General features: G+C 45.0%; 2 protein-coding genes across 6 annotated transcripts in view; both read left to right on the top strand.

Annotated features, from left to right (window-relative positions):
* Positions 1-12,257, top strand: part of arhgap46a (Rho GTPase activating protein 46a) — a 29,621-nt gene extending 17,364 nt beyond the window's left edge. Inside the window, exons 1-9 of one of the 3 annotated variants that reach the window (XM_088309711.1) lie at positions 764-938; positions 1,790-3,209; positions 5,283-5,943; positions 6,150-6,242; positions 9,040-9,113; positions 9,558-9,757; positions 10,220-10,311; positions 10,400-10,569; positions 10,946-12,257. In XM_088309711.1, the coding sequence (XP_088165837.1) occupies positions 1,836-3,209; positions 5,283-5,943; positions 6,150-6,242; positions 9,040-9,113; positions 9,558-9,757; positions 10,220-10,311; positions 10,400-10,569; positions 10,946-11,140 (2,859 nt within the window). In that variant the 5' untranslated portion in view covers positions 764-938; positions 1,790-1,835 and the 3' untranslated portion in view covers positions 11,141-12,257. Of the gene's footprint in view, positions 1-763; positions 939-1,789; positions 3,210-5,282; positions 5,944-6,149; positions 6,243-9,039; positions 9,114-9,557; positions 9,758-10,219; positions 10,312-10,399; positions 10,570-10,945 lie in introns of those variants that run through there. The other 2 variants (XM_088309709.1, XM_088309710.1) reach the window with 2 other exon arrangements.
* Positions 12,258-13,296: 1,039 nt separating this feature from the next.
* Positions 13,297-24,246, top strand: LOC148326789 (PHD finger protein 20-like). Of its 3 annotated transcripts, XM_088309428.1 has the most exons (18): positions 13,297-13,451; positions 14,935-15,041; positions 15,777-15,948; positions 16,242-16,326; positions 16,448-16,524; positions 16,604-17,153; positions 17,266-17,316; positions 17,398-17,667; positions 17,973-18,164; positions 18,393-18,488; positions 19,701-19,859; positions 20,213-20,391; positions 20,467-20,566; positions 20,938-21,133; positions 21,275-21,713; positions 21,833-22,013; positions 23,092-23,255; positions 23,327-24,246. In XM_088309428.1, the coding sequence occupies exons 2-17, from the start codon at positions 14,959-14,961 to the stop codon at positions 23,232-23,234; spliced, it is 2,973 nt and encodes a 990-aa protein (XP_088165554.1). In that variant the 5' UTR covers positions 13,297-13,451; positions 14,935-14,958; the 3' UTR covers positions 23,235-23,255; positions 23,327-24,246. The 3 variants fall into 3 exon arrangements, with proteins under 3 accessions (XP_088165554.1, XP_088165553.1, XP_088165555.1); XM_088309427.1 differs by having other exon boundaries at positions 23,092-24,246; XM_088309429.1 differs by lacking the exon at positions 19,701-19,859 and having other exon boundaries at positions 23,092-24,246.
* The last annotated feature ends 334 nt before the right edge of the window (positions 24,247-24,580 follow it).

The raw sequence follows: 24,580 nt of genomic DNA, 5'->3' as shown, positions 1-24,580 counted from the left end.
ATCGAATCGAATCAAGCCCTTGTGAATCGAATTGAATCGATACCCTGCCTCGGCGCCTCCTGTGTTTCTAGCTTTAAAAAGTGGATTTGCTTCTTGTGGTCTCCCGTGTGACGACTGTTGGCCCACCAATAGTAGAACCTTGATGTTTCTTGGATGAGTTACTCTGGCAAACGGATGCAAAGTTGTTAGCTGAATGTTAACTACCCAAGGTGGCAAGAATTCTGCCATGTTTGTCTCACCTCACACAACTCGACATGACCGCAGCGATAAAACATAGCGCGCTTCAAAGAGGACAAACGGTGGCTTGTCAATGTCACGGCTGTCTCCCGTCAACCTCTCTTACGCACTTCGTTACAATACAATGTCGCACCTAGTTGTGACAAACAAACAACGCTGATTTGGAGTGACTCCCGTCAGAGCTTCTTGTTTTCACGCATGTCTGCGTCCTGTTGTGTGGCTTTGGTAGCTGTCTTGGTGAAATGCCAGATGGCGCGGACCCAGCTGTTTATCGGCATCACTTAAATCTGTGCGAGCGTTAGAAGACGAGAGCCAATCGAGCTGCCGAGGTGGTGTGACTCAAGCGGTGGGCCGAGAAAGAGAGAGAGGAGGTTGGTTTTAGCGAGGAGGGCTTAAAGGAAGTTTGCCGTTGGACTTTGGACCTCAAGGGAATTGTTTCAGCATTGTTCCAGAAATGTGGGAAGGAGCGGGGGTGGCGGAAGGGGGGGGGGTTCCCTTCGCCTTCTTCCCTCCTCCCGTTACGTCCTCTTCCTGCTGTTGCGACCCATTTCTCCAAAGTTTCTTAGGGCTCTTAGAAAAAGAGAAACCTTGGACTGAGTTAGCCGTGATTCCCTGACTGTATTTACGTATGGATGAAATCGACAGGAGGTGATCAACTTTGGTCTAATTAATCGGGTCAGTGTTGAGTACAGAGTATTAAGGTACGTGTGTGTTCCACTTATGACCTTTTGGATGCTTCTACTTCGTTTGCTGCGTCGTGTTCTCACAGCTTTTTTTCTCCCCGTTTGAACTGAATTGAGGGCTTGTTTTAAGAGGACAAGTGTGTTGAACGATAAATCGTAATTTTAGCGTGAGCGTATGATGATGAGAGTTGTGTGGCAAGATTGATGGTGGATTGTTTGGAGTTCGCTCAGCCACTCAACCAAAAGGAGAAGAATTAACCTTTGGATCGAAGCAAAGGTCTTTTCGGCTAACCCTTTTTATGTTTCATTTTCAAATGTTAATGAGGTTTTGTTCAACTGCAGTTATTCATGTGAAAATGAGATGAACTTCACAAATGAACCTTTAATTGCTGTCCTATAAAAAAAAAGAGAGAGAAAAAGAAAAATTATTTGTCATGCTTAACCAGGGGTGGGCAAACTTTTGGATTGGTGGGCCACAATGGGTTCTAAAATTTGACAGGGGGGCCGGACCAGGAGCAGATGGATGGAATGTTTTGGTCACCTCACCTTATCGGAGAAAATAAAAATACCTTTAATTTGAAATGAAAATGAACAAAAACTGTTTGACACACCACAGTATTTAGAAAATAAAACATTAACAAGGTTTATTCATTTAATTTTTTTTCAAGTTTGACGGGCCGGAATAAAACATTTAAGGGGCCGCATTTGGCCCCTGAGCCGTAGTTTGCCCACACCTGTCATTAATTGGCTACTCAATAAAAACAAGGCATCGTCCTTCTTTGTATGTGGTGCACTCTGACAATATTGATCACGAGTTCTCACGCGTCTTTGATAGCGTATCATTTACATATGATTCTGTTTTCCCTCAGGGATGCCCCTCAAAGATGGCAGCCTACACCCGGCTCTAAGGCCGCAATGTTGGTGAAGGTCAACAGCATGAGTCGGAACCAGCTAAGCGCGGTTTCACCGCAGCAACTTCTCCAGCAGAGTGCACTCAGCAAAGCCAACACGTTCACACAACACCCATCCAACGTTAAGTCCCAAGCCGGGTGTTTAAGCTCCACCCAAGGATATAAAACCGCACCGCCTGGCAAAACGGCGTCCGACCCGCGCCAGGCCCATCACCTGAGAAAAGCCAGTAATGGCAGCTTTTGTTTAGCGACGCCGGACGGCAGTCAACCGAGTCCACTCCTTCAGAGGTCGCAGACCAGCACACCACGGCCAGTCTCCCCCCAGTATGCTTCCAGTGCCCCGATCTATGATGAGCCAGTCACAGATTGTCCCATTTATGATGAGCCCCCGATAGACATGGAGGTGGAAGGAGCGCACCTTTTCAATGGACAACAGTTGTCTCGCCTGACTCCCTCGCATAGTCTCCAGAAGCCAAGACTTCTCCAACATCCTGGTCCTTCTCTTCCGGGTTCCAGGCACAGGAGGAGTCCTTCTGCCTCTGACTATAGCCCAGCGGGTCTGGAGTGCATCAAACATATGATCAACGTCGACCCCAAGCAGCTCCTATCCGGCTCCCCCGTGCCGACACGCAGCCCCTCTCCGACATCCCGGCAGGACCTCGTCCCGACCCAACCTCAGGCGCAGGCTCACTCTTTGCCCCAAGTTCGAGGCCAGTTGCGGGAGCGAGAAGCAGGTGCCCCGGTCCCGAGTACGCTGGATAAGAAGCAGAGTTGGCGAGTCCTGGAGGCCACGGTACAGCGCGCCATGGAGGCGCGGCACAGTCGGCAGAGCAGCCAAGCTTCGCAGGACTTCACCTCCTCGACGCCCCAGGCGACGGCGAACTATCAAGACTCGGGCTACTCCACGGGGCCCTCGCCGAGTTTGAGAAGGAAGAGCAGGAGGAGGATGGGAGCCGGCGGAGGTGCGGGAGGCAGGCCCGGCTCGGTCGGCAGCAGTGGAGAGCTGTGCGCCCTCAATGAGAGGCTGATGGCCGAGATGAGGGAAGTTGTGAGTCGCTCCAACACCATGAGGGAGGTGAGAGTGGGACTGGAAGAGGAAATCGGCGAGAGGGTGGCGGTATCCCGGACACGCTCCCCCGTAGACTCGCTCCGGTGGTATGGAGGAGGATGTGGGGGTGCGGCAGCCGGCAGGTGCTCGTCCCGAGAGGACATCGCCGGGGCTTCCCGCTCGCTCAGTAAGGCGGGAAATGCTACTTTGAGCCCTCTCGAGATACCGGGAAGACAGAAGAGGACATATGAGAAAGTCGATACTTTGGAGATGAGCATGACTAGCCAGGCCAGCCTGTCTTCCCCCGAGACGCCGGGACCACCCTCCCAGGTAAGCCTCACCGTCTCACAGTGGTGGGCGGTCAAGGCCATCAGGGCCTTCTCTGCTGGCCAGACATAATCAAGAAATCATCATCATATTCTTCACATTCATGTCATATTATATCCTAGTGGTAGTAGTAGTAGTTTCGTGTGGTTTTTCACACCTCCTGTCTCATCCCTGAAAGCCATGCCATTTTTGAGGTGTGTAGTCGAGAGCAAGTTTTAACGCTTGGTTCGACCACCAGGGTGAGATTCCTCTTAGTCAGGCCCCCAGAGTGCTAGCTGCACTCCAGGGAGCCGCTCAAGCCTCCACACGACGGCAACGTGGGAATCTCGGTCGTGGAGGATCCTAGTGGTGAATTTTTAGATTAGAGTTTTTATCCAATCAGAATTCAGCGAGCTCGTGTTGCCAGGCAGATTTCACAATACCAGTAGCACGCACTATTCTTTCCAAGGCCTTCCGATACAATTGTGCACAAATCTTTTAAGTGAACGCAATGAATGAAGTCACTTCTTGAACTGATTGCTTCCTTTTCCAGTTCAGTTGAGCTCAGTCTCATTTAATAAAAAAATAAATAAAAAAAAGTCTACAGTGATCGGTGCGGTGGCCTCAGGAAAGCAAAATGGCGCTGGTCCCAGCATTGCCTGCCTTCCTCCCATCTGTCCTGCTCGCTAGGTGCTTTCGACAAATATGCCAGCTCTGTGCTTGGGCATCTGCCGTCCATGCCAAAGCCGAGATTCAGGACATGGCCTCCCTTCTCCAGGAAGGAGGGACGCTGCGGTCCATATGGTCCGAGCTCGGCAGAGAAATTGTCCATGCGAAATGCTCGTATCGAGCCGTACTGGCCAAAGAGCACCTGGCCCGACTAAATCCGTCCTGGAATGTTCCTCAGACCTGCTGACAAATCACGCACTCACCTCGCCGACTTTTTGGTTTATGGCTCGCTCGTTTCAAGATTGATGAATGCCGTATTCCCCCCCCCCCCCACTCTGTGATTTTGCTGTCAGACGTTTGATTGAACTTGTTCACGGAAAACGTTTCAACTTCAGCCATTTCCTTCAAACCATAAATATTTATTTTGGTTCGATGTGTGTTTTTCCAAAAGTGTAATGTAAAAGTTCGACAGCTTTTGTACCTTTTCCCAGTTCAATTTACTCAGTCGGAATGTAAAATGTCAGAAGTGCTCCATTTGACCGAGACAAAAGTCCAGAAACATTTTTAACAAATTGGGCATGTTGCTGCTCTACATGACATCAGGAGACAAATTTGTAAAAAAAAAAAAAAAAAAAAGTCATCGTATTTCAGTCAATTCCAATTTTGATTCTGGCTTACTTTTCAAGTTGTTCTTGGCTGTTTCCAAAATGTGTCTGGATCACTGCTTTCTCCATTTTGGGAAGTGAGCACTCCGTCTTGTCATGAAACTCACCGCAGGGATCACTGGCAGGTCTTGAGTGGAGTTTAGCTTTTGCAAAACCATGTGCCCGTGAGCGTGAGGCCAGAAAAGGAATTGAATTTCACTTTTCTGTCAGGACACCTGCTCCTGAGCTCATGCACGATTTTTGGAGTAGTACGAATTCTCTAATGCTACGTTCACGTCAAATCCGTTTTGAGCGTTCCGCTTCACTTAATACGTTGCCGTTTCACCGCGGAGGTTTTCCTGGACGCAGCCTCTCATTCGCCCTTACGGGGGAGGGGCTTCACCTGGTTACATTTTTTTCTTTTTTTTTGGGGTCCCTATAGTGCAGTGCTTCTCAATTATTTTCTGTTACGCCCCCCTTGAAAGAAGATAACAATTCACGCCCCCCCTCCACCCACTCTCCGCTGCAATTATAAATAATCACATTTTCGTTGCAAAATAAACCTACATTGTAGAGTTAATTTTCGCTGCGCTCAACAGGCAAGGAGAGCGCCACTGCCACCTACTGGAGTGGATGTGCAATTACACTCTATTGTAGTACGATGGGAAAAAAATCATGTTCCCCAGGGTCACACACGCCCCCATCAGCATTGCACCGCCCTCCCCCGATATTCCCTTCTAACCTTCAGTCCGACTAATCCGGCCCTTCGGTTATTCCCCCGCAGGTGAGCACCCTTGAACTACAAGCTCAGCTGGAGAGCAGAAAGAAAGACCTAGTGGATGGACGCAGCGCTTCACTCGGCCCACACCGACCCGCCAACCATGACAACCGAGAGCGATCCGACGGAGCGAAAGCTGCAGAATCGTCCTACCCGTTGTCCTACGCCACCCTGCGACAGCCACCGCCTTCCGACGTTGGCATGGAGGACTGGGCCAGCAAGCACCTCAACATGCACACACAAGGCCTGTTCCGCCGCCGCGTCTCCATCGCCAACATGCTCTCTTGGAACCGAGGTTCCATCAAAAAGCCCATGCTGGTCACGAGCAACCGTGCTGTCCGGAAGGAGGCGTGCGAGATGTTCAAGCTGGTGCAGGCCTACATGGGCGACAGGCCGTCACGTCTGGATCGCCGTCACTGCGCGCTGCTCATTGTCACCAAGTGCTGGGACATGCAAGGCCTGCGGGACGAGTTGTACGTGCAGCTGGTGCGGCAGACCACCGGAAACGCGAGCCCCCGGAGCTTGGCGGCCGGTTGGGAAATGATGGCGGTCAGCTTGGCCTTCTTTGCGCCATCGCCCAAGTTCCGCTGTTACCTGGAGGGCTACATCCAGAGACACACGGAGCCCACCAGCGACAAGAAATGTGAGTCTCAGACTGAGCAGCAGGGTGGGTCACCGTTTTGATGCCTTCTAAAAAAAAAAATGAAATAAAAAATCAAATAAAATTTTATTGTCTGCTTTGTAGAACGTGAGCCAAAACACAATGCCTTTCATTTCCTTTCTTCTCCCTTTTTTTTTTCTAGCGATTATGATTCAAATGCGGTCAAGTCAGAAATGTGAACTTCATGGTTTTTTTTTTTTATTTTCTTACAGTGACTGATTTTATATTGGAACAGCAGGAGCTGAAATTAAAGAAGAATTCAAAGTCAAGGAAAAAGAGAAAACAAAACACAGATGATGAAGAAGGTAATCTTCATTTTATTTCCTCAAAAATGTTTTTCTGAGAGACATTATCAACATGAGTCCTGTGATCGTCTTTCTGCTACTGCTGTGCATTTCCCACCAAGCCTTCAGTGAAGTCCGACTTGAATAAAAAAAAAAAGAAGCCCAAACGGTTCATTTTGAAATCTGCCTGGCAACACAAGCTAGCCAAATTCTGATTGGATAAAAACTCTCACCTAAAAATACATCATTGGAATAGAATAATTAAACTTAAATAAACTTTTATCCTAAATAATTTCTTGATTTTTGGTTGTTAGGCTCGCAGACCAGGCCTTGACCGCCCACCACTGGTCAACTGTCCTGTAATGAACGCATGCGATCAGAAACCGAACCTAATGCTTCCTCTGCCGAGTGATCACACTGAGTGGGATGGAAAATTGAGCTAAATGCGGTTTGTCGGATGAGGCCATGACCATGTACTGTTACACGCAGACTTGATGAATGACTTTTACAGAACATTAGTTTGCGGGGTGAAAAGAAAACCAGCTAGGTGGATGACGATTTCCGAAGGCTCTGTTCGCGCTCAGTGTCGTACTCTGTGAATCATATCAGTGGTCTTGGCCGCCTCATCAGCACGTGGCCCCATTAGAGGAACCCACACGGCCAGCTGTGATGATGATGTCACCGTTAGGACCGCAGACATCACAGCAGCACCCGCTCACATTCGACTCGAGTGACTCACACACAGTGATTTGTCCTCGCTCGAAAAGTCATGAAGATACTCCAGAACACTTCTTCAGAGGTTCCCTTCACTAACCGCAAATCTCTTCATCTTAACAATGATATAATGAGCTCTATTGATAGAGGAGTTGTGGAAAACATTTTTTTTTTTTTTTTCCGGCCGGGAATTTATTAACAGGGTGCCTTATTGTTTTTCACTTGGTAGTCATACGCAGCCTTGTAAACAACTGGCAGACCAAACCAAAGCCACCTTGTGGCATTTTCTTCAAAGGTTCCCTATTTTGGTTCATTTTAGCTCGAGCCATCCGTCAACAGGTGTTGTGCTTTGCCTGGCACCGTAATTACACGACAAATCGGAATGACTTCACACCGTCTCTCTGTGGACTTTGGTTGCCTGGTTGCAGTTTTCATGCCGTTGATCTTAAATTTAGAACACCAATGCGGGTCCTTGCACGTTTGAGTTTCTGTATGAGTGATTCCCCTCGCCCAAGATGGCCCCAAGTTATCCCTGCAAACGAGTAGACGTAATTACAACCAAACGGATGAGTCAGATTGGCACCGCTGTCGGGAGTGCGGCATGGGAGTCACCTGTTTGCGATAAATCTGCAGAGGGATTTGACTAAAGGAACATGCTGGAACATGTTCGCTACTCTCGAAAACATCGCATCAGTAAGCATTGTTGCTGTTGTTGTGGACTGCAGGACAGCCAAAAGATAGATAGCGTCTCTTTCTGTGGCTACATCATGATGAGGGCTGGACGATTTCATTGCGATTTTTCTGACCGATATTGCAATTTCATTTGCAATTTTTTTCACAATGTATGTTGTGTAAATCTCAAAACTGTCCTCTGTGGTGCAAAATAGAGTAAATATTATTGATGAGATGATAAATATTTAATGTACGTTTGACATCAAACCTCTTTGTCGTGATGACGTCAGTCGTTTTCGTGTTACAGTCTGAGAGCGTCTGCTAAATCGCTAATGCAGCCCTCATCTTATTTTATGTCTCGATATGTCTTGATTGAAATAAAACATTTCTCTTCATAGCTGCTGGCACTCTTCCCTAAAGCAGTTCTAGCCAGGCTTCTGTTAAAAGTTGACTGTATACCTTTGCAATTATTTTGGGTCTTTCCCGACTCTGTATTTCATTTTAGCGATTAGCACGCTTAGCAACTCCTCGGTTAAAACGCTACTTGTTAGCGGGGTAGTTTAGTTTTCACCACGAAGGAGAGTATCCACATCACGCAGCTCGTTGTTGACGCTGTGCACGGACTTGCATATCGTACAAATCAAGTCCGTACTGCTGCGGCACAAGATAGCTTGGCGCCTAGCATTCAAACAGCGGTGAAATAAATGACTTCCGGGACTGCGGGTGACAGCGCAACACTTTTTTTTTTTTTTTTAATCAGTACGCCGTTGGCGCTTCGTGAGCATGGGACACAAGAGCCCTTTAAAAAAAAAAACGCAGCTTTGACGATCTCGAAATCACGTTGTCTGAGATCGCAATTTCGGTCCCAAAACAATAAATAGCTCAGCCCTAATCCTGACCCAAGGAAGTTGATTTTCATTTTTTTGGCAACAAGCATACAGAATTCAGCTCATTTTTCTCCCAAAGACAGATTGTGTGATAGTCCGTATTGCGTCCCATAAAAAACACAAGCGTTGTAAAATCAATCCTAGCCTTGCAGTAGCTGTTGGCCGCTCGTGTTTCCTATTCATCCCACGGGCCTTTACGTACATATACACTGATGAATCACCTGAACTTTGAGTTTGGAGGCGGGTCCTGCTTCTAAAGCTTTTGTTGGACAGCAGTAAATCTTCTCTCCACCTGACAGTTGAGCCAGGCCTCCTCTAATCCCCATATGCTAGAAACACATTGTCAACATGTCTCCAGTTACCACTTAGGTGTTTGTGGGGGAAATTATAAAATGTCTTACTTGTGGGAACAAGTTTGAAAGTTTTTTTTTTTACTAAATGTGTTAGTTAAACTTGGGCTAAGAGCCCAACACCCGAGCTTCTGGTGGTTGTGGTTGTATTTGTTTGTACTTCGGTGCTCAGTTCCTTCTTTTCTTCAACCACAGGCCTGCCTGTCAGCACATACGCCAAATTCTGCCATCGGAAACTTCAAAAGGTGGCCATCACGGGAGGGAAAAAGGTAAAAACGGCAGCACGCTGGCACCTCCCAGGTCTGGTTGACCTTACGTGTCTTCATGTTTCAAATATGTTTTTCCCATTGGAAATAACGATTACTTTGTTTCAGGAAGACATCACCTTCACAAAACTGCTAACTTTTGCAGTACAAACAATGTTTGAAAGAAAATATTTGACTTTTTTTTCTTATTTGAACAGTTCACAGGGACACTCTTGCTTTTTATTAGATTCTTTTTTTATTCAGTGTGTGATACTTAAATGGCCTTGGGCACTCGTATATTTATGTTACGCTTCAGGGCTATAAAAGTTTAGTCATAAAGAGCGAGGTAATTACAGGTGCACAAACAGACCTGGTGCAGTTGTAGACGGAGCCATTTTTTGGCTATAATGATTCCTGACATGGTCGGGTCGTAAATCTGCCATTCTTTTTTTGTTTGTGGCCTGCCAGGGACTACGTAAGCCCACCTTGGAGGAGGTCGACCACAGCAGACGAGCCATCATCACCCCCTCCCTCTTTGGGAGCTCCTTGGAGGAAGTCATGGAGCGGCAGAGTGAGCTTTTCCCAGACAGGAAATTACCCTGGGTGCAAGTTCAACTTTCCCAGTATGTTCTGGCTCTGGGCGGAGCTCAGACGGAGGGGATCTTTCGGTAAGAAGACAAATCAGCCAATGAGGTGCCTCAATTTGAGCAGTGGGAAGAGTTAAGGAAATTTGAAGGGGGTCTTGTTCGGTTTTTATGTACTCCATTGGATATTCACCGCGTATCAACAAATGTATGCGTGATCTTCTTTATACCCTCACATGAACGTAGGCGTGTTTCACTCATGAGAACTGTCCTGTTTCATATAATACGCCATAATGTTTGTTGACATCATTAGTCCAGCTTTCGAGCATGTGAGATTTGCTCGTTTGTTTGTTTGTTCAGGAGTTTATCCAAATCTGTAAACTGTTGCTGGTATTAATACATTACACAATCACTCTGGATGAAATCTTTACTCATTGTTGTGTTTCTTCCAAAGCGCAGTATGAAAAGACGAATCAGTACTGGTGGATGTACGGGTCCCTCTAGTGGCCACTTGATGTAACTGACGCGTTTTGTTTCTTACTCAAGAGTGCCTGGCGACATCGATGAAGTGAACGCATTGAAGCTGCAAGTCGACCAGTGGAGGATCCCTGAGAACCTGTCAGACCCAAATGTTCCTGGTGAGGAAGAATCTGGGTCGTATGAAAGCGTTTTTGTTTGCGTGTATGTTTTGTGGCTTGCGGACTCATGAGTAACGTGTCTCGTCAGCCTCTCTGATGAAGCTGTGGTATCGAGAGCTGGAGGAGCCGCTCATCCCCATGAACTTCTACAAACAGTGCGTCAACAACTGCGACGACCCGGTTGCAGCCATTGCCGTTGTTCAGTCTTTGCCTGAGCTCAGCAGGCTGGTGCTCTTCTACTTCATCCATTTCCTGCAGGTAAACAATAAACGCACAATTTTTGTGTGGACAGCATTCTTGTCATATTTATAACTGTTTCAGACTTCTGGTGTTTCAGTTTTTCCCTGACCACGTTTACAGTGTCAAATTTAGCCAGTTAACCCACTTGTAGCAGCTTTGTAGCACAGCGAAAAATTAGCCTCATCGTCCCTTAAGAGACGTGCCAAACTGCTTGCTCACAGACACATTTTCTGAAGTGGAATGATAAAAGAAAATTGGCTTGTTTCATTTGGCACAAAATCAGGGCGAGGGGGCAGTCACTTCTCAGTTTTCGCTAAAATGTCCCCATTGCGATATTGCGTTTCGGTCACAGGGACGGTGGTTTCATTGCTTCTTCCACCTTTGTACCCCCCAGGTGTTTGCTCAGCCCTCTAACGTTGCTATCACCAAGATGGATGTGAACAACCTGGCCATGGTGATGGCCCCCAACTGCCTGCGGTGCCAATCGGACGACCCGCGGGTTATTTTTGAGAACACGCGTAAAGAGATGTCCTTCCTGAGAATGCTCATAGTTCACCTGGACACCAGTTTTGTCGAAGGAGTGGTGTAGACTCACAGAATCTCTCTGCACAATACACTGGAAACTTGTGGCATGAGATATGACACCTCATTGAGAGCCAAAAACAAAATTACCGGTGGGCTGCTTTGGTCAAATTGATACTAAACTTCACGGCTATAAGTGCACTCCTTTTAATTTGTGTTAGGGCCGAGAAACTCACAACTGAGCCATCTTTTCTATTCTTAAGTGCACGTGATGACAACCTCACTTCTTTTCCTGACAGAAATAGTTGAGTGTACAACAACTTAAGTTCAACAAAGTACAAGACTTACACATAATGTACAACTACTCACAAAAGTTTCAGGCTCTGCTGATGTTGATGTTCCCTCGTATCGTTCAAGAGCGCTTGGATGATCGTCAGCGTGAGACATCTCACCAGGCTTACAGTACGTTGAAAATGCAAAGAAAATCTATGAGATGCTTTTGTTGTTCATCTGATCACTGGTTGATTATACAGGATTTCAAGTACACAGCGCAAACTGTTGTTAGTGAGTTTTGATGATTTTCCCCAAAAGACCTTTGCAAGTGCTTCGATTTTCTTCCCTTCGATGCCCATTTGAGGGCCAACGGGAGATGTGTATTTCCATCATGTCTTTGTGAAGTGGGAGATTACTTATTTAATAATTATAATTGATAAGAAATATTTCCTTTGGACCTCTGTTCTATATTCTTGTGATCTGTGTGTGTTGTGGCTCGGGTCTTACTGAGGAGAAAAAAAACGGGTGTGAACTGTGCTGTATACAGTCTCCCTACAAACCAAACATGTCATCATTGTCTCAAAGCCCTTCATTGAGAATGGACGGTTCCGTTCAACTGTCAAGCATCGTGAGAATGGAGAATAAGCTGAACGAGTCCTCTCTCTGACTTTTCTAATGTGTATATATCGCATGTAAATAGTATTAACAGTTTATTCGAATGATGAAGGATATGCTTGGGAGTTGCTGTAAAGAGCAATAAAGAAAAAGGTTTTGTTTAGTTTTTTTTTTCTTCTGCTGTAACCGCCTGCCTTTTGAACACGACTGACTCAAACCACTCAACGTGTGTAAGTGTACTTCCTTGTTTGACTATAGAACAATTGTCCATAAATAAAAGTGTGTTCAGTTGTGTATTTGTTTGCATCCTTTTTGCTTTTTTGGATTGAGGTGAAATGAGGGATGACGTCCAGTTGTGGATCCCTAACAGTCATGGCAGACACTTGGCTAAAAATCGCATATATAAAGTGACTGGCTACTATTTTTTGATGAATTACTCTTCCCCACAATATGAAACAATTTTGTTGGTTAAGTGCAGTACAATAAATTACCACCATGACGTTGTTAGAATTTATATAAGCAGTGGAAGCAAGTGTTTCATCAAAGAGCTGTCTTATAACTTTTTTTTATTTATGGTTTTCAAAACTAAGGATTCAATATTACAGCTGTGAAATTCTGGAGCACCTTTATTCATAAAATGTTAAGCGTTATTTGGTGCTACTGAATATTCTACGGTAGCGTGCTAAAATGCCCCCGGCGACAATTACCTTTTTGACCACTAGATGGTGCCAAATTTATTTTTCTCTGAACCATAGCGGTCATCGCCGCTTAGCATTGAAATAATTTTACTGGTCGGCAGGAATGCAAAGAACTGATTTTTTTTTTTAAAGATAAATAGATATATTATTTTAACGCAGCAAAATATGCCTTGTTTTTTAATATATATACGAATAATGTAATTGAATATTAAAATGAAAAGGTGGATAGTGATCGTTTAGTTTGGACAGAATATACCAACGTTTTTGCAATAAAAAGTAAATTTGCTGCCAAGCTGACTTCGTCACGATAATAGCACATAACACTATCAACTGTACGTGTGTCTTAGCACCCTCTAATTGTGTTAACGTGGGCATACTTAATGTGTATATCTATTAATATTCACAATAAATTGTGCATTGTTCACATCTTACCCCACTCTCCCCTACCCAGACTGCTAAAATAGTGTAAACAATGAATCGATGTAAATACATGCGTAGTAATCATGAATCAATTGGTTTAATTTAAAATTTCCAAATCATTTAAAACACTACAATGTAAACATTTTATTGTTTAAAAAAGAAAAAAGAAAAAAAAATCGGACGATGACGCGAGGGACCGTTGTACGCGCATGCGCAAATGCGCTCCTCGCAGCCCGCGCCGGTGGTGAATGCAAGTGAGAAATTCAACTGCGTGATCTGTAAGGCAGACAGGCGGAGGCGGCGGTACCTGTTCTTCAAAGAATTTCGCCTCATATTTGACACCCAACCGGACTAAAGGTGACTGGGGAACAGGTAAGAACCCCGAAGCGTGTTCCTTGCCCCACGCGTGGGTAGATAACTGGCGAAATAGACCCTGCTTTCGGTGGAGGCGTCAACATCGTAGCTGGCGTAGTGCCGCATGTCGGCTTTCTGAGTTCAAAACAAATGTGACCAAGTCGTCAACGCAATGTTGCTTAAAGCTGTTAGCGGCGTGATTCGTATCTTTGCTGATGTGTGTTATCGTGTCGCTCCCCGCTTGGAGCCTCGAGGCGGCCGTTTGGTGTCGCAGTTGGGGAAGTTAAAATGCTTTGTGTTCCCACGCCGCCGCGCTTCCACCGAGAAAAGTATGGAGAAGTCAAGGCCTAGCGCGAGGCCCCAGCGCGCTTGCTTGCTTGCGTGACTGACAGCTGCACGGCCAATCCGAATGCTCCTCCACGCCCACGTGAGACGCTTTCAACCAATCGGATTGGCGCTCATCTTGACGTTGGCTAAAGGGGGTTTTCGCGCTGCGCCTACTGGTTATAAAACACTAGTGTGCGATAAAGTCCCAAGTCCTGGCTGAGATGTTCAAAAAAAACATCGCTGCAAACAAGTGTATGAATTTCAAACATTTAATTTTGATTTTATTCGATGCTTGACGTTCTTCCGGATGTCTGCACGGTGGTGCATGCACATTTCAATCAGTTTTATATAAGCGCCCAGTGACATAATAACGGCTCATTTGTAATGGATTGCGACTCTTAATGAGTTTTTTTTAAACTGGTATCGTGTGTCTTTTGATGCTGGCGGCAACCCCCCCTCCCAAACAACTCCTTTCCTGTGTCTGCCTTGGTGCTGTTATGTCCTTGATCTGACCATAAAACGCACCCACTTCCATTGCTATGTTTGTGGTTGATCCCATTTCAAGCGTTAACGTCAATGTTCGATCGACGTCTTGCGCCAGACAGTGTCGATCATGTAGTGAAGCCGTTACCATTGTCTCCTTTTGTGTCTGAACGTGGGATCGGCTGATCACAAACCACGTGGGCCGAGAAGCGTGAACATATCCGGCTTGTAGGTTGCAGTGAAGCGTCGCCCTTTAAGCACGCCCAGTTGCCCCCCCCCCGATAGAATTAAATTTTTTATTCCATAGTATGTGATTTCAATTCGGATGTGAATGATGGAATATCATAATTGCACGATGGGCTGTACTTGCTGCTCTTGGACATGCTTGGATACTACAGTCAATTCTTTCATCAAGGTGAAGGGGATGCTGATCCGGATTTTTAACAGGAATGAATAGCTCATCTCATTACCATTTAAGGGGCCTGGCTCACCTTAGCTTATTTCCCCCTGCATCTTCTTCAAAGAGAGTGTGCTTTGTCACTGTCCCTATATTTCCCACACACACATGAGATGCTCAGTTGGGATGCAGTGGTAGATGCTAATAAATTCTAAATGGTGTCGATTAATGAGTAGTATAGTTTTTGATTAGTGCCTTCATGGGTGGATGTGTGTGTTTGTTGTGTGTGTCCAGGAAGAGAGCCTTGATGTGGGCAGTATGAGTAAGACGCCCCCTAACAGAAGAGGGATAACATTTGAGGTGGGAGCTCAGCTTGAGGCCAGAGATAGCCTCAAAAACTGGTGAGTCATGGCCTCATTCATGCCTTTCCATCCTTGAAACTTGTCACCACGTTCACGATTGCTTAATTTTCTTCTTGGGACAGTGTTTAGTTGCCAATTGTGCACAATATGCTTTGGAAGCTCAAAAGTTGAACACAATCCCTGATCCAGGTTGTTTCATATTTTTACATAAAAAAAAATATGATTCATTTTAGAATGAAACAATAGTTCGACTGTTCATGCAATGTTTCATTTAAAGGGGAAGTCGAGTCAAAATTGTTTGTTGCCAACTTGGTGATTTTGTTGCAATTTTTTTTGTGCTGTAACGCTGGCATCGAGCCAAAAATTTATTTCACAGTTTAATAAATTTAGTATTTTTTTTTTACTGATTTAAACTAATGGTCAGTCCACTTGTGTGGGTGTTTTTTTTTTCTTTTCCACTAATTTAATGTATTGGGGGGGGGGGGGTGGTTTGCTATCTTTGATGATGCATTGCTAATGTTTGAACAAACATGTTTTTGTGGTCTCCTGAAAAGTGATGATTTTGGAGGTAGGCCTGCGATATTTATCTTTTTTTCGTCACACCCTTGTTGTAAAAAAGAATTCCTTACCCCTTGTAGGATGAATGAGGTTATTATGCCTTGTTATTGATTTATTTATTTATTTTTTTGTTTTGCAACCTTTGGACTTGTACTTGACTCTTCAAAAATATCAACGTAAATACATATTTCCCCATTGACTTTTGTTGCTCTTTAGGTATGCTGCCAACATAGAGAAGATTGATTACGACGATGAGAAAGTACTAATTCATTACCGCCAGTGGAGTCATCGTTATGACGAGTGGTTTGAGTGGACAAGTCCGTACCTGAGACCCGTAGAGAGGGTCCAACTGAGGCGTCAAGGCTTGCAGGACGACGCTCCCGTGCCTGTAAGACAGTCACTTTGTGTTTGCTTTTTACATTTTTTTTTTTAATTCCTTTTAATAAACTGGTAAACCGGTTGACTCATAACAGCGGTATTATTTGTCTGTGCCTTAAGCCTTAAATAAAAGGGAGTGACTAAAGTGTCCCTTGAACAAGGATTATTTACACAGACTTTTCGATGCCTTCAAAATTCCGTCGATCGGAATGACCAGCAGCAAGGATCCAAGCGCTCTTCAATTTCAGCACTTCAGTGCTGTGTGTTTGCTAGGACTGAAATGTTTCTCTTGGGTCTCGCCAGGGTTTTCAAGTGAACGACAAGGTCCTGGCAAGCTGGTCTGATTGCCGTTTCTATCCTGCGAAAGTCATCTCGGTGAATAAAGATGGTAGGTAATTTTTTAAAAATGGGTATAACAGAATGAAATGTTTTCACGTCAGTTTTTGAATTACAATTAATAACCAATTCAAACCATCAAAACTCTTTTTATGTCCTTTATCCTCCCTCAGTGTCTTACACTGTGAAGTTCTTTGATGGCGTCATCCAGACGGTGAAAGGAATTCACGTGAAACCTTTTATTAAAGAGGTATGTGTTAAATGACTGTCGCCACTGTTGTCTCAGTTTTGTATCCAATGTCTCGTTGTCTTTACCTGCTCACAAACAGCGAGGTGCAGGAAAGTCTGGGAGTTCAGAGAGAAACATGGTGAGGAGAGTCCCAAACCGCAAAGAGCGGAGACCTCCGGTGAACGGCGAGCCGCGGAACAAGCGGGCTCGACGCAGCACCTCCGACCAGGAGAATGACAGTAACAGTGAAGAAGAGGAGCGGGAAGCGAGGATGGTGAACGGGAAAAGCAAGAGAGCAAACGGCAAAATGGAGGCCTCGCCTGCTCGGAAACAGGCGGAAGAGAAATCAGGGCAGTCGCAGCAGAAGAAGCCCAGTGATGCAGAAGATTGCAGCCAACTTACAAATGGCGCCAAAGACTGTCATGAGGAAAAATGTCATGAAAATGGAGATGTGAAAAAAGAGGAGGAGGAAGTAGAAATGGAGGCGAATGCAACACAGCCATACGGTGACTCAGCGAAGCCATACGCGGAGGTGCCCGATCGTCCGGAGCAGACGAGAAGCCGATCCAATGAAGATTTGGAGCAGAAACCAAACGTCAAATCCGAGAGCTTGCAGACTGACGTGACCCCGCCGCCTCAGTCTATCAAGCGTAAGTCTGTCAAGTAATGAAGAAAAAAGATGGTTTTATTTAAAGTTTTTGAGTGGCTATTTTGGTGAGAACAGGGAAAGTCGCTTCATGTTTTTCTTTCCATTTTTAACAGCTGTGAGGAAGCAAGGATTCCACAACCCGAACCGATTTAGCCGAGAACCACGTAAGTTATCCTCTTGAATTGTCAGTATTTTTCAAGACGCTCTCTTGACCCTTACCTGACTTGTGCCGTCCCACAATGCAGTTTACAGGGTGATCAAAAACCAACCTCCTCCTGTACTTTCCATCAACCTCGACCACAACCCATTCAAATGCAGCGCTGCCGGCTGCACAAAGTCCTTCCGGAAGGCCAAGCTGTTGCATTACCATATGAAATACTACCACGGCGAGGAGCAGCCTCTGGAGGACGAGTGCAGCCCCACGAGGAGCAGTCACGCCAGGTCGGCGGACAAACGGGCCACATGCACCGCTTTGGACGGCCCAAAGAGAAGACGAACCATTTCTGCTTCAATGCGTGAGTTTTACTTCATAAAGTGCATTTCTCATACATTGTTACAACTGTGCTAGTTTAATTTTCATTAAACGTATCACAGGCCTTTTGTAAATAGATGGAGATAGCACCATCATGGTGCAACTATTTTTTTTTACCATGGCTGTGTGTTAATAAGGTAAACTACTAAATATCGTAAAATCCCAAGTGAAATCGAATGACTGCCAAGGAATTGTTTGTAGGCTCAAAGTGGGCTGAAAACAAATGGTCCCAGCGCTTAGTACTACCAGTCTCATACTGGCTCAATGCCTTCCATTATTTTTATGCAGACACAGTCGCCACTGCGGCTGCGCGGGGCGAAGTCAAGTCTGCAGGCAGACGCACTTCGGCTCCCTCCGCAATCGGCACGCACGGCCATCAGCAGAGGGTGCTACTAAGGGAGAAAAGCAAGGAGAACCAGCTTGACAGGAATGGATGCCAGCAGCAGGATAAAGAGTCAGACAAGTGTGGCCTCGACATCGGTCAGTAACAATTCCCAAGCGAAACGAAAATGATTCGCTTTGTGCAAATTCACCTTGTTGCCATTTTTTTGTTGTTCTTATCGTCGTAGCTACGTTGAACTGAGTTGTGAAGCTTCATGTAGTGCATTGCTGCCATGCTGTGACATCAATTACTCGCAAATATTTGCTGTAGCAGGCGAACACCGTCATGATATTCAATTGTCAAATTAAAGCTTGCAACCTCTCTAGGTCCGGTCAAAGATAGACCAAAAGAAAAACCCAAACAGAAGGACTTCCTTCGCATTAAGCTTAAGAAGAGGAAGAAAAAGAAGAAGGCCCAGTCTGGTAAGCGGGGATTCTGTGTATCGAGCCCCATCGCATCGCATCGTGTCGTGTCGCTGCTGCTGCTTTGCATGTGCGCTCGCTGTGCAAGTGTGGAAGTGGCTTGGATGCAAAGTGTGAAGCCCTCCATTTTGTCCTGTCGGCGTGGTTGCTGAGCCTCACCGTGTGTGGGATAAGTGTTACATCTGCTACTGGACCCGCTCGGCCAAGCCAATAACTTTGTATCACGGCCTTAACCGCTTTCATTCCATGACGACTCCTCAATACTCGTGATGACAAAGGCCGATTGTATTGTGGCACCCATGATGACTAAGACAAACGCCAACATTGTTTGCTGGAATTGACAAGTCAGTGAATTACAATGACAGGATAGATTTTTTTAAAACGGAAATAAAATCACAAAATCAGAAAGCAATAGCAAATCCTTTTTGAAGACGCAAAAAAAAAAAAGCGTTTGCGACAGTCCCTTACAGAAGAATCAAAATGTTGTTTCTCGCTCTCTAGTAATAAATAATATACACCCTGAACTGGTTGCCAGCCAATCACGGGGCACAGGAAGACGAACAACCATCCGCGCTCACACTCACACCTAGGCACAATTTAGAGAGTCCAATCAACCTGCCATGCATGTTTTTGAAATGTGGGAGGAAACCGGAGTACCCGGAGAAAGCCCACACAGGCACGGGGAGAACATGCAAACTCCACACAGGAAGGCCAAAGCCGGAATCGAACCCACGACCTCTGCATTGTTAGGCCAAATAACAATATATAAACACAAAATATGTCAAATGAGAAGAAATTGTGCCGTACATAAAAGTTATTCCCGATTGTAAAGTTTGTTTAGATTCGGTACGTGAATTAGAATCATGTCTGTAGTTGAACACAGAATGTATATTTGAATGGCAGCTGAAGTCGAATCTGTTGTATTATGCATAGTGGCCATCTTTCAGCATCATATGATATCCAATTGAAATGTTCTACAGTAAAATGTGAAAAAAAGTTAATAGTTTAACAATCTTCAGCACTGTGATTTGTCATCGTTAGCTGTTCCGAAATATTTTTGACAATGTCGAAACAGCTTGTCCCTAATTGTTCGTTAAATGGATCCCATTTGTTACCAAAATGTTTGTCTCCCCCTAATGGACATTTGTCAAATGAAATTAATGTTCCAACTTGATCTACATCTGCTCCCCCCCTCCTTCCCTGTATTAACAGACTGCACAGATATTGAGGAGAATATTGACTTCTCAGTACTGTGCCCTCCACCCAAATTGAAAATGCCATTCAAATATCCCCCCTCGCACAATTACAAGCGTGAGGCCTACCGCTGCAGGCCTGCCGGACACAGCGACTCGGTGCAGATAAATGTGGATGGTGGGTATCTGACGGCGCGTGTGTACTTGTTTGTCCTGTGTGTGTGTGTGTGTGTGTGTGTGTGTGTGTGTGTGTGTGTGTGAGAGACTTCTCATGGCTTGCTCACCCGTCTTTTTTTGCTTGTTAAAAGCTTCACGCTTAGGTTTGATGTCCACATGTTGCTCACGTAGTGCACAACAAACCTGTTAACGTCATGCTTATATGTATTGTTGCTTGATTAACTGACGGGCAGTCGATTAATCGTCACGTTATAGAACAGAATAATGGGAGCCGAGCCGAGTTGAAATGGGTGACTTTTATAGTCTGTGATCATGGAGCAACGCCAATCGTTTGGTCTGTCCTGGTTTCTGTAGATGATGATAGCTTCAGCGACTGGTCCACTGACAGCTGCGGGTGGAGTGACGAGGACTACGGCGTGGACGTGGATGTGACGAGCCCGCCTTTGAGTCTGGACTGTGGCACAGAGAGCAACGACCAAGAGATCGTACGATGCATCTGTGAGGTGGAAGAGGAGAATGATTTCATGATCCAGGTCATTATTTGGCATTCTATGGTCTGTAGATTTTCAAGGATTTTATTTTATTTTTTAATTTGTTTTGTCTTTCAGTGTGAAGACTGCTTGTGCTGGCAGCATGGAACATGTATGGGCTTGCTGGAAGACAACGTTCCAGATCGATATGCTTGCTATATTTGCAGGGACCCTCCCGGTGAGCAGACATTTTGTTCCATAACGCTTTGTCATTCTTTTAGTCTAGCAGCGGTGGAGGGCCACAACTAGTGAATATTTTCTTATTCGGATATTCTACTGAAATTTTGAATTGAATATTTTTATTGGCATTAAAATAAAATTCTTGATTTCTCTGATGAGGTGTGGTTTATTTTATAGTTGGCCTTCGTACTGCATTGGAGGTGTGTTGCTCTATATTGTTTTTTTCCCCTCCAAATTTAAGTACTGTCGTAAAATAAGGATTTCAGGACATTGCCGATATCCCAATGTAGTTAAAAAAAAACAAAAGAGATGCTCAAGAATGTTTAGCTGTCCAGTTGTGATATAATGCAAACAAATGTTTGTTTCTAGGCCAGAGGCAAAGTCTGCGCTACTGGTATGACCGCGAATGGTTGAGCAACGGCCACATGTACGGCCTGTCCTTCTTGGAAGAAAACTACTCTCACCAAAACGCCAAGAAGATCACCACCACACACCAGCTGCTGGGAGATGTGCACCATGTGGTCGAGATTCTCAATGGCCTGCAGTTGAAAATGAACATTTTACAGTGAGTCAAGGAGCAGGCTGCATGAAGAAAAAAAAAACTAGAAACTGACATGGAGCGTGCTCCTCAAAACTGAGTAGACATCGCCCCCAAATAGTCTTCATGCTTTTCTCATCTTTGCTTTCTCACCCCGTAACTCCGCAGAAACAACACGCATCCTGACCTGAAGCTATGGCGCCAACCTTGGAAGAGAGTTGCGAGGCCGCCAACCTGCTCGGACTCTTATCGGGGCAGCAACGCAGCTCCTTCTCCTGTCACTCCTGATGAGGACATGAGTCGGGGTGAGATTCTAATGTCCAACGCCCTGGAGAAGTTGAGCCGGGCCGCGGCCGCCACCTCGTCCTCGTCCTGCTCCTCGTCCCCGTTCCCCTCGTTCCAGGACTCGTACATCACCAGCGAACACTGCTACCAAAAACCACGGACCTACTACCCTGCCGTGGAGCAGAGGCTGGTGGTGGAGACCCGGCAAGGCTCCGAGCTTGAGGACAGCATGAGAAGCACTGAAGAGCTACTGGAGCGCGAGCAGCGCTTCGGCAGTCTGCTGGAAACGATCAAGCCCAAATCCATCAGCATGAGCAACAAGGTTTGTTCTTTTGCAACTACTCGCTTAAAGAAATCATTGACAACTTTTTCAGCATATTACAGTTTAATTTGTATGACTCAAGTTTGGCATTTTATGGAGATGGCTTTTGATTATTAAAGGCTACGTCCGGAGGCGCTTGGCCTGACGTTGAGACGAAGAGAGAAGTTTGGAGTCATCCCGAAGAGGCTGCAGATAACTGCAAGCCGCAGCAGCAGTGGCAGCTCAACTTGCTGGATCACATCGACGCAGTTCAAGACGAAGTCTCGCACAGGATGGACTTCATTGAGCGAGAGTTGGATGGTAAGACATTTGCTGGCCTTAAGTTACTTCAACTGCGAGAACTTTAGAAAGTTGAATTTCACGTGCAGCGGGTATAAAAAGTCGATGGATGTCTGGTCAAATACAAACAAATAAATTTTAGTCGGACAGCTTGGAGATCATATTAAAGGTGGCAAATGTTTTGAGATTTTTAATGTAAAAAAATCTGGCTTTTTAACAGGGGTATGTAGCCTTTTTTTTTTTTTATCTCCATGAGTGTATGCTTCCCAGTTAAGCAGAAGTGTTGATGTTAGCTGGATGAATAGTTCTTCTGTGTCATCTTTTTGGATTAGAAAATGTCATGATAGCCAGTACGTAGACCGAGATTACATTTTTGTACCAAAATAAAGAAACTATGTGATAATATTGGTGTGTTTTAACCACAAGGAGTCAGCCTTCCCACAAAATATAATATCTTGCACAATATGTGACAAAACTGTCAAGATAGCGCTTAGTTCACAGCTTCAATCAGAAATAAAACCGCTGATGACAAGCAAGTTATGGAGGCATGCAAGATAAACAATTGGTACTACTCCCATATTACGCAGCAATTCGAAAGACTCCCGAATTACATTCTTTGTTCATGCACATATTTGTTTATTTAACATTGTTTGGCAAGGATATGATTGTCTTTTTATATTAAAATCTGCGGTTTGATGAAACAAAGGAGCTAGTTCCCCTTTCCTTCCTTCCTTCCTTTTTTTCCCTTTTTTATTTTAAGACATGTTAACATGATATATGAAGCAGGTGGTGAATAAAAATAGCGGCAGCGTTATTGTAGGAGGAATTAATGTAAACCAAATAAACGTAGTATTCTTGTAATAATATTGCTATTACTGCTCGCACTTTGTGGCCATACACACCCACACACACACACAAAATAATTTCTTACCAGCTCAACCAGTTCCACACAGTAGATTGTTCCGCTATGTGATGGCTTTATGTTTAACCAACATTTGCGTTTACTGTAGCTAACAAAGGGCCACTGTCAAAGCTGTTGACAAGAAAAATGTACTCTGGAGGCTGAAGATTTGTTTTCCCAAACCCTCATTTGTTGCAGTGCTGGAGAGCTGGTTGGACTACACGGGGGAGCTGGAGCCTCCCGAACCGCTGGCCCGCTTGCCTCAGCTCAAACACCGCATGAAGCGCCTGATGACACAGCTGGGAAAGGTGCATCAGCTCGCCCTGTTCAGCTCCACATGAGGGCGCCACAGAACAGCCGAGGTTGGAATCTCAACTGAGTGTGGCAATGCGAGACTGACCTGATGTCTGCAGCTGTTTCTCCTTCCTTTAAGGGTTGGACGTGGTCACTTCAAATGCTACAGCCACTGACACCCTTGTATGGAATGTCAGCATTATGAATCAGGATTAAACACAATAAGTAACCTCGGAAATGCAGGAGCAAGTCCTTTGGACCAGATGACGTAATGGTTCCCCATGCAACTTGATATGATGCCTTTCGTTTGCCTGTCCAGCTAAAGGTGGCTTGTAATTCTCTCAGTGCATAGTGCATTACACACAAGCTTTATATTCAGCTTGCAGTTAAGTTAAGTACACAAATCTGAACATATTTTTGAACATCTGCAAATATATACGTTTGTTCTCCATTCATGCATTTGAACTCTTCCTGTTGGGAGGGGGAAAAAAAGGCTTGATCCCTTGAAGACACCCAGTATGTTATGGCACTTTACTACCCTCTTGACAAACTGACTTCTTTATTTTCATCTACACTGTGAAGTTATTTTTGTCTTCGGTCATATGTATCTGTTTTTTTTTTTTTTTTTGCAGCTCTCAAATGGTGACAAGCGCAATTTGTCTTAAATGGTCGTGCTTCTCTCCGAACAGTGTGCCAGTTCTGTTTGTTCGTTTTTATTTGTGTATCAGTTTCAGTATTCCTCGCTACCACTGTCTCTGCATTATTGTTGCTGTGGCACTTAATGGCTCACTGAAGGCTTGTTCTGGACTGGATCTTGTGCTTTTGCCCATTACATATACTGTTTAGAAAAGATGGAATTGTCTTTTTGTTCCAGTTTTTCACTGTTTGTTTATAGTACTTTGTAAATATATCCATCTAAATGAGTTTTTTTTTTTCTTGACCCAAATATTCTCCAACACGGATGTCCTACGCTACTGTACTGTGTGGCTTAGAGCAGGGAAATGTTGAACAATGCAAACAAATCTGCTGGTACATGAATAAACCATTAACCATCTCAAATGTTGTCCTGTTACCAACACACACACACGCACACAACCGATCACGGTTATCCAGCTGGCGCAACTGTCACCAAATTGCAGTTGCATCATTCAGTTTGATGTAACTTTTTTTTTTGTCATTTTTTTTAGCCGATTTGGCCTCTTACACAATCGGATCAAAATTGAGGGGCAGCAGTTTGTGACTAAAGGCTTGCAGAATTGGAGAACATCAACAAGACTGATTCGTTTACTGACGAAGTGCCGCTGAGCAAGGCAATCGTGCTCACGCACAACCTTTAAACACCGGTAGCTGGGGAGAAAGACAAGCACACTGCAAGAGCCTGTGTGCATACTTG

Source organism: Idiotropiscis lumnitzeri, chromosome 11 (genome assembly GCF_059441095.1).
Source record: "Idiotropiscis lumnitzeri isolate Australia: NSW breed Sydney's pygmy pipehorse chromosome 11, RoL_Ilum_1.0, whole genome shotgun sequence".
Taxonomy (NCBI): Eukaryota; Metazoa; Chordata; class Actinopteri; order Syngnathiformes; family Syngnathidae; genus Idiotropiscis; species Idiotropiscis lumnitzeri.
This window is presented reverse-complemented; position numbering and strand designations above follow the sequence as displayed.

What these genes read in the sequence shown, in the direction of transcription:
- LOC148326789 (XM_088309428.1), top strand. Translation starts at nt 14,959, where the DNA reads ATGAGTAAGACGCCCCCTAACAGAAGAGGGATAACATTTGAGGTGGGA. An exon ending in AGGACGACGCTCCCGTGCCT is followed by an intron (nt 15,949 to 16,241) that starts GTAAGACAGTCA and finishes GGGTCTCGCCAG; the next exon opens with GGTTTTCAAGTGAACGACAA. An exon ending in GGTGCAGATAAATGTGGATG is followed by an intron (nt 19,860 to 20,212) that starts GTGGGTATCTGA and finishes TGGTTTCTGTAG; the next exon opens with ATGATGATAGCTTCAGCGAC.